Genomic DNA, 9,399 nt, shown 5'->3' with positions numbered 1-9,399 from the left:
TAAATGTTAAGATGACAAAATCTTTATCATTTAATTTTAAAGTGTTAATGCAATGATCACGCACACCTAATCTTCGATTCGAAATTCTTGCAAAATAACCAAATGTCAAAGTAGTGCACCGCAAAGAAAAAGGGAACTAGAGAGTATCAATTTAATGCATTTAGGAGGATAATATAATTTTTTTTTTTTTTTTTTTTTTTTGAGGAGGGGTGTAAATTTTTTGGATAAGTTTATCCTCCTAAATACACTAAATGGATATTCTCAATTTCATTAGAAGATCATTTTCCAAGAAAAAGGGGGCGGATAACAATTAGTCCTAGACAACATTAACTTTGATTCTAGTTTTAAACAAAATTATTTTGAATATTTTGGTCAAGACTTTTTCCACATAAATATCTTCAAATCTATTGTAATACCCCAAACGGATCCAGCTTGTACGAAAATTGAAGGGTGAGGATTTAATTAAAGTAATTGAAGGGTTCAGATCTATCATAATAAATACTAATAAATAGATGAAAACATGAAGTAATGGATGAAAGAGAAAATTAGTATTTATTATGACTGATGTGCGTTCTTCAATTACTTTAGTTAAATTCTCCTCCAATTTTTTTTAACAGCATGTATACAAGCCGGATCCCCCACAAACCTGCTAAAATAGCAGCTTAATTATTAAATTCATCAGATTTTACAACGGTCAAAATCTCAGAAGGAAAAGCTAGCAAATTCATTTAAACTTGCTTGGGTGTTTTCTTTAAAATTCGGCAATCTTAGAAATCAAAATCTGTTCATCCACTTTTACAAATCTTTCTCCCTTCATTGCATTTGCCTACAAATCCAACCCTTCTTCATAGTTTTCACTAGAAACCATGGAGTCAAAAAGTCTGCAATATTATTACTCTTCAAAGTTCAAAAAACCAAAATCCAGCTTTGAAGCTTCTTGGATATTGCCTGCTTGCTTGCTCACCGAAACCTCATCATCCAACACCGTCAATCAGAACCCACCCAACGGCCACAATGATATCATGGGTCAAGCAGAATCGTCGAAGGAGTTTCTCATAGAATCACCCAGATGCACGGAAACACCAAAAAACCTCCATGGGACCTCGAGGTTCTTCGTTCAAACGGGCGCGTTGAGATCACTCGCCGAAGACGCTCGAATAAGCGCGTGCGAAACCGGAAACATCGACAAGGAACGTGGAAGAGAAGCAGAGGATGTTCAACTCCGTGGGACCCATCGCCAGCCGACAAGTGTCAGCGGAGAAGGCGTCAAACTCCCCGGGGCCTCCCTCACCGTTGTAATGTACACGCTGGAGCCGCACACGGAGTTCCGACGGTCCATGATGGAGATGGTGGTGTCTAGATTAGAGCGTAATCTAACCGTAGATTGGGATTACTTGGAAGAGCTTGTGCTTTGTTACTTGGAGCTTAACGAGAACAAGTGCCGAGAGTACATATTAAGCGCATTTTTTCATGTACTTGTAGAGTTGCTTGGATGAAGGATGCTCACAATCTGTGTCTCTCTGTCTCTCTCTCTCTCTCTCACACACACACACACACACACACACACACACACACACAAGAAAAAACTGAAAAATTATTTCACCCTTCCAATTAAGGGGGTTTGGGAGGGACAAGGCTCCTTTTTTATTTTAAGAAAAAATGTAAAATCGATTCTCGTGGTTTGCCTTATTTGCAATTAATTTTTTGTAGTATTAAAATAAACTCAAATATCATTGAGGTATGCCAAATTTTTTTTTCATTTCCTCATTTAACAGATTCTGATAACGTAAAACGTTAGAACCAATAAAATTATAATACTTGTCATATTGAAGTCAGTGTCACACTAATAGAATCTGTTAAATTAGTGGACGAAATTTAACTGTATGGACTAAATTATTTTCTTGGCATTCCTTAAGGATCTTTTAGTTTATTTTGATAACACATGGAGCTAATTGTAAATAACAATGACTAATTTTGCATTGTTCGCTTTATTTTATTTGAAACTAAGAATATTTCACTTCAAATAAAATTGGGAGTATTTATTTCGGAAAATAATCATTTCCATTTCAAATTCCTTCAATTTCCTTTGGTTAGTACATTTAGAAGGGCAAAATGTCCAAATGTTTTTTAAGTTAAATTTTTTGGACAACACTACCCTTCTAAATGCACTAAATTGGAAGAAATGAAGGGGATTTGAAATGGAGAAGATCTTTTTCCATTTATTTTATTGTCAGGATTTAAAGTTGGTGCATTTAATGATATACATAATTTCACATTAATTAATTTTTTTAAAAAATGTGTCAACATTGACTTCATATACAGAATCCTCTCCAGTTCATTTGAACTAGATAATATCCAATTAGTTATAGTAAATGTGTATTTTTGTCTTTTCATTTTTTGATGGGACAAAACTATCATTTCACTCTAACTAACTAAATATTAGGGGTGCAAAGGCGGGCGGTTAAAAACCGCCCGCTAACCGCTAACCGCTATAACCGCCAACCGCCTAATCGCCTAACCGTCTAACCGCATTAACCGCTAACCGCCTAACCGCTATAACCGCCTAACTGTTAGCGGTTAGCGGTTATTGGGTCTACTAACCGTAACCGCTAACCGCTAACCGCTTTTTTATATAATATATTTTTATAATTATAATTATAAAAATATTTATACATATAACATAATCACTTGATCATTAAATCACAATTTTTTTTAAAAATAATTAAATCACAATTTGAGTATTAATATATTATCACTATAATTTATATGATTATATCATATAATCACTAGATCATTAAATCACAATTTTTTTTTAAAAAAATAATTAAATTACAATTTGAGTATTAATATATTATCACTATAATTTATATGATTATATCATATGAGATTGATTATTAAATCATTTGATTATATAATAACAAATTATACATATATAATATGACATAACTCATAAGTATACCAATTCATACTAATACAACAATTAAATATCTAGAGACTTATTTCCAATGTATGTTATAAACTTATAAGTCTATATATGTTATAAGTCTATATAAGTCTACATATGTTTATGAATAATATAAATGTATAATATCAATACTTAATCATATGATTCAATGACAATTCAAATACTTTATTCAAGATTTCAAGTGAATCATATTATTAATGTACAATGATGATTAATATAAACACAATGACCAATGACCAATGACCAATGTGTTACTTATAAACACAATTTAAGTATTAATGTATTATCATTATAATTTTAGTAATTTATATATTATCACTATAATTGATATGATTATATCACATGATGACTTGATCATTAAATCATATGATTATATAATAATAAATAATACATATATAATATGACATAACTCATAAGTCATAAGTCTACAAGTTAATCATATGATTCATGTACAATGATAATCACAATTGATTCAATTGAATTAAACAATATATTACTTATAACTACAAGTCTACAATTTAATTAAAGCATTATTAGATACTTTAGGAATTTAGGATTTAGGAATTTGAACATTACCATTTACCATTAGATATTAAGTTCAATTCAAAGAAAAAAGATTATAAGTAAATATGATAAGAATTTAAATAATTAACCGGTTATGATTTAATATTTAAGGAAATTTTTTTAAAGTACAAGTAAATGTAAATTTTGGGTCAAATATTTTTTATTTTTCAATATGGGCTCTTTTTATAGCAATTGGGCCCAAGAAGATATTAAAAATACAAGAAAAAAAAATGAGGGTAAAAAAAAGCCCAAAAAAATAAGTCCAAAAAGTCCAAAAAAAAGCCCAATTTTAAAAAAGCGGTTAGCTGGCGGTTATCTATTTCGCTAACCGCTAACCGGCGGTTAACCGCTAACCGTTAACCGCTAGGCGGTTAGCGGTTACGGTTAGTAAAATCTACTAACCGCTAAGGCGGTTACGGTTAGCGGTTATTGCCACTAACCGCTAACCGTAACCGCCTTTGCACCCCTACTAAATATTATCCAGTTCAAATGGATTGGAAATGAACCTAATTCCTTCATATACACATTTAGATGCATTAATTTTAAATTAAGACCATAATTATTTGATATGGAAAGGATCCTAGGGGAGATAACTAAATGAGAAATGCTATTAAATATGATTTAAATTGGAGCATAGATTTTCTTTCATAGTTGGGCTATTAAATATGATTTATTGTGTCACATAAGAAACTTTGTCCGATTGGAGCACATAATTTTGTTGAAATGATCTTTATTCCGAAAAGGCAAAGGAAAAGAAAAATGCTTTATTTCCTCCCTTGGTTCGTCTCCTATCCTCCCGATTTTTTTTAAATTACCATTAGATCTATGGGGCCATATGGATCCTACACATGAGCCCTACAAATCCAATAGTGATTTTGAAAAGATGATGAATGAAAGAAGAATCAGGTGAAGATGTATAGTATCTCTTTTCGAAAGCATAATGCTACCCTAACACATTTATTACACTTATTTCATGAGAATTTTAAATGGCTTCCGATTAACAATAGCACTATTTTCCAAATACCACAGGCATAATGAAAGGAAAGGCCTCAAGTTTCAGCCCAAAAAGCTGTTATAATCAGCTGCAGCATATATTTTGTACATCAAGAAATGTAGCACACAAATGTGAAAAGCAAATGCATCTGATGCTAATCCATCCATGTGCACAGTAAGCTGTTGACATACAATTCACTATCTCAATGAAACAAGCAACAGAATATCAGGAGAAAGATTCATGCCTTGGGGCATTACCCTTCTTCACTGAAGATGTGATATTGCTGCATCAAGCCTAAGCCCATTGTCCTAAGACCTGACAAAAGTTAGAACAAGTCAAATTATAACTATCGCACACTTTTATTGTTTGTAATCTCAATAACACAATAAATTGCACATCAGAGATTTCGAAGACTAAATGATCCTAATGAAGACTAACTGAGCAACAATATGCTACCATAGCAAGCTAATCACCCATTAAGACAACTAAGCTTGGACAGTCTGAGTTTCTCCAATGTATTATAGGGATGGCATAACGCGTCTGTAAACTGCTTGGAAAGTCTGTCCACCATTCCTAGCAACCTTCTGTCCTTCCTCTGTTGCAGAAGTCAAGAGCTTTACAACCGGATCCACTTCAAGCTCTTCCTTTGTGAGGGCTTCAAACAGGGGGTGACTCTCTAAACAAGCCTTCATCCACTCTCCAAGCTCTTCCACATCTGTAATCGTGTATATAATCCCACCAACCCCAAGACAATAAGCATACTCATCTAAAAGGTGTGTACTTATCACTCGACGACGATGATTCTTCTCTTTGAAGTGAGGATCTGGAAACAAGAAGAACATCTTTGAAAGCTGTCCTTTCTCAAAGTAATTTGGTATATATTTCATGGAATTTGTCCGAACCACTGAAATATTTTGGTATTGACCTGGATTTCCCACCCTCAGTGCTAAAATTCGCTCCTTGACATACTCTGTTACCTTATCCCTAAGCTCCATCCCAATCATTAGGGTCTCAGGGAAAAGGGTCGAAAGACTAATTAGCAGTCCTCCGAAACCACAACCAACATCTGCAAACTGGATCTTCTTGGCACCATCAATCTTATCAGATGAAGGAAATAACTGAGGATAATGAAGTGAGTAGTCAACTTGACAAGGAGAGATTGGTATTGGGAAGTGAGAATCACTTAACGGGTTGCTGTGTGCTCGCGCTCTGTAGAAACGCTTCCGAGGCAGGCCTGTTGACTTGCTGATGGTTGGGTTTGCTTTGTTTTCCAACATGGTCCTTTTCTGCAAAGCTGTATCATAATAGCCAGTGAGATTTTCATGACACCTCTGCCCATACTTAAGGAGATTAAAATGCAGTACCAAATAATGTGCTTTTCTTAATTATTAATCAAAGTCTTCTTCAGAAGATGTATGCTAACTGCTAAGCACAAAAGCCCTCAATATTATAAAATTCAGAAATTAAGTGCAAGGAATTGTAATAATATAAGATTAAAGCTGTTCAGTTAAGGTTTGTATAAGCTCAACCCGAGTTCAGAAGTCTGAACAAGAATTTTGACTCAATTATTACACGAGCCAAGAGTGACTTTAATCGATTTAGGTTTGTGGACTGCTGGTGTTTGAACTTTGATTCGGCTTGTTTTGCATTTAAAACTAGTTAAAATCCAATATGTCTAATACTATATATAATCCAAACCTTAAAAATGCTCCATCACTTACCAAATCCTCTCCCTCAGTAAAAAAATGGCTGACAGGAGTCCAAAATGCTGCACACCCACAACTGAAATGGTTAAATAAGGGTCATCCTTAAAGTAAATATATAAACAAAATGAATAAATGAGAAGATACGTGTGGGAGTTCAAATATTAATAATAGAAAATATAAATCATTACCATGAGTTTTAGATCAGCATCAAATCACCATTTGGGTATTTAATTTTTGTAATAAGCTCTATGGGTTTTACTCGTTTTGCAAATAGATCATTCTTTCCATTTTCTAACAGAACTAACCCTTGAAGAATTTTTATTTTTTTTCTAAAATAATTGCCAAAAAAAAAATGTGGGGCCAACCCAACCCTCCTTCCTAAACAGGAGAAGGACGGATAGCCACCCATCTCGTGGAGGAGAGATGTGGTTATCCATCCTCCATGAATGGAGGATTGGTGGCACCCCACCCACCCTTCTCCACTCGAGGGTGAGGCTACCCTAGCCGTATGTTGGGGGGTGGGGCGACCCCAGGGAGGAAGTAGGGTGGGGTGGCCTGCTGGAAGGTCCACCCCAACTTCCAGCAATCCAATTTTTTTTTTTCTTTAAAAAAAAAAAAAAAAAAAAGTTGGACAAATATTTTCTCTGAGGTATATTTGTATATTCATATGGGTTCTGTCAGAAAATTGACGGAAAAATAGATGAAATAATCTATTTAAAAGCTAAGTAAAACACATGAACTGATTGCAAAACTTAGAAACTCATGAAGTGGTCTGATACTGACCTAAAACACAAGGTAGTGTTTGATATTTTGTCAACAAATAGTGTTTAGTCAAATTTTAACTCCTAGATTGCAAAGGGGTGTAGATTTGAGCTAATAATGTATTATGGCCCTTTCTGTACTATTTTATTTTTTTTATCTGCAGAAATATATTATCCTCTTCCCCACCATATAATAATAAAATTCACAAGCTTAAATAACATAATTGAAGGATTTCTTTCTCTTGTTTTTTTCTTGCGTGTGTCGGGGGGGGGGGCTGGTGTGTGGTGGTGCACCTTCCTTTCTCAATTACTCAAAAATTGACATCAAAGCAGCAAGTTTAACCACCACTACAGCCGAGAATATCTAGTTGGCTTACCTTTTTCTTTATAGATAGCACAATGGAAGATATAAATTCTTTTGATTTTTTGACAAGAGAATAAGTAAATGTGCTTATCAAAAAACTACAAAGTAATTATTCTCTCTCTCCATAACCACAGGCTTCAACAACCATTAGATACGCTTTTCACCATATCTTCTCTCTCTTTGACCAACGAGATAAGCTTTCTCCAAAATCTTCTCTCTTTGACTCCCTCTTCGAGCAACAAGATCAAAGAAGCCATAAAAATCTTCATCACTATCATCTGCTATGCTATGCTCTTTCCTCCAAGGACCATGTGATCTAGAAGCTCCTCTTCCTCTACTTTTGTTGTATTTAACTCCATCACAGATCCGAAGGACCTCTGCCTTTGTGAGATCGGTTTGTTTTCTTTAGGAATTTTGTTTCAATGCCACAGATATGAGTGTTTCTTTGTCTATCTAAACGGAAATTTGAGTCGTGCTTGAGCTTGAGCTCGCCTTGTCTGGTTTATTCGAGTTCAGACTTGGCTGATTCTGGTTGAGCCAAGTTCAAACATTCTTCAGGAGCTTGACTCAAGCTCCAGCAGTGCTTGAGCCTGTACACACTTTTGTCAAGCTGAGTCTAAACAATAAGTATTCGACTCGACTTAGTTTGATTACAACCCTACATAGGATGCATCAGATTTTGATATTTTATCCACATCAATTACATCTGCACATTGACCTCACAATAATCACCAGACATCATCATTTCCTACCCTTAGAATGTCCATGGCAGCCTCCGCCATACACTGCCCCCTTCCAATATGAAAATAAAACCTATAAACAATGCCTTTATAACTAGCCAACCACATTCCAACAAGGCAATTTAGTATGACCTTATTTGCAAACCAACACAAGGAACTACATTACAATTTTAAGCTAACAAAGAAAGTAGGTCATCTGCCTTGTAAAATTACTTTTTAAAGCCGGTACAAAAATCACCTTACCAATTCAAAATTTTTCTGGTCTCTGCAAGTTGCAGCAGATAGATTTGACCTCTCTCTGATCCTTTATCTATTTACCTTACATATAGTAATGATTCCAAATTAAATTGAGTGTGTACTAATTAAAGTAATTTTAGAAACACACAATTCAAAGATCACACAAATTTACTTTTCACATCGACTCCTCTCTAACATTATTCACCATGACCATCTTATGAATAATGGAGAAGTATTCTGGACTCAGCAATACCTGAAAACCACCCATTGGTATATATATGTGGTATAAACAAAGATACGAGGTAAAAACTGGGAACGAGTATCCGACAAGTAGAAATAGATGCAAATTCCATTTTCAAAATTGTTGGGGTAGGACTGGTCAGGTTCATGCCGATACGTGGCTCATGTAATGGAGAAGTGTTCTAGCCAGAGCCTAAGAATCTGTCAATGGAGGTGATCCAACCAATTCTAATGGAGGCTCTCAGGATTAATACATCGATATACAGAACATAAATATCCTTTTCCAAGCAAAAATTCCTTACAAGATGTGAAAACATTGAAACAAAAAGACAGAAGCACGCTTTCAAGCCACCGAATTTGCAAAAACATTCCAAGAAGAACCCGGCCAACTCTTTTGAAGTTCAATGTTGTACAACCAGAAGCCCAAACAGTATTAATCATTACGTTTCAATTTTTTTTTTTTTCTTTTTTGAAACAAAAAATTCCTAAGAGATTACGGCGACCCACCTGAGAGAGTATTAATGAAAACAACAAGCAGAAAATATACCGTAAATTCATGCCTATCTAGCCCTACTCTCTTTTCAGAAAACATAAAAGGGAAAAGAAGAAGACGAAGAACAAAAATATACACAAACACAAGCGGCTTAACCTACTAAAAACCAGTGAGCATAGCCATCAATGACTGAGTTTTTCTGATATTTTCAACATTATTATCAAAATAAATAAATAAATAAAAAGAGAGAAAAAAGAAAGGCATGCCTGATGGAGGTGGACGGACGGACGGAAGAAGAATGAAGCCCCCTTCAGATGGTTGCTCTGACAGACGAA

The 9,399-nt window shown here is 34.7% G+C and overlaps 2 protein-coding genes across 5 annotated transcripts; one reads left to right on the top strand and one right to left on the bottom strand.

Moving 5' to 3' along the window:
- Positions 1-866: 866 nt before the first annotated feature.
- Positions 867-1,496, top strand: LOC132190862 (uncharacterized). Its single transcript, XM_059605894.1, has one exon. The coding sequence runs from the start codon at positions 867-869 to the stop codon at positions 1,494-1,496; it is 630 nt and encodes a 209-aa protein (XP_059461877.1).
- A 3,068-nt stretch (positions 1,497-4,564) lies between these two features.
- Positions 4,565-9,393, bottom strand: LOC132189688 (tRNA (guanine-N(7)-)-methyltransferase). 4 transcript variants are annotated; one of them, XR_009441054.1, is made up of 3 exons: positions 6,245-6,311; positions 4,980-5,817; positions 4,565-4,838 (listed from the first exon to the last, which is right to left on the bottom strand). XR_009441054.1 is itself a non-coding variant. In XM_059604456.1 (3 exons), the coding sequence occupies exon 3, from the start codon at positions 5,798-5,800 to the stop codon at positions 5,042-5,044; it is 759 nt and encodes a 252-aa protein (XP_059460439.1). In that variant the 5' UTR covers positions 5,801-5,817; positions 6,245-6,291; positions 9,331-9,393; the 3' UTR covers positions 4,565-5,041. The 4 variants fall into 4 exon arrangements, 3 of the variants coding, with proteins under 3 accessions (XP_059460439.1, XP_059460440.1, XP_059460438.1); XM_059604456.1 differs by adding an exon at positions 9,331-9,393 and having other exon boundaries at positions 4,565-5,817; positions 6,245-6,291; XM_059604457.1 differs by having other exon boundaries at positions 4,997-5,817.
- Between the last annotated feature and the right edge of the window lie 6 nt (positions 9,394-9,399).

Source organism: Corylus avellana, chromosome ca8, assembly GCF_901000735.1.
Source record: "Corylus avellana chromosome ca8, CavTom2PMs-1.0".
NCBI lineage: Eukaryota > Viridiplantae > Streptophyta > Magnoliopsida > Fagales > Betulaceae > Corylus > Corylus avellana.
Note: the sequence above shows the minus strand (reverse complement) of the source record. Positions and strands in the feature narration are given on the sequence as shown.

What these genes read in the sequence shown, in the direction of transcription:
- LOC132189688 (XM_059604456.1), bottom strand. Translation starts at nt 5,800, where the DNA reads ATGTTGGAAAACAAAGCAAACCCAACCATCAGCAAGTCAACAGGCCTG.
- LOC132190862 (XM_059605894.1), top strand. Translation starts at nt 867, where the DNA reads ATGGAGTCAAAAAGTCTGCAATATTATTACTCTTCAAAGTTCAAAAAA.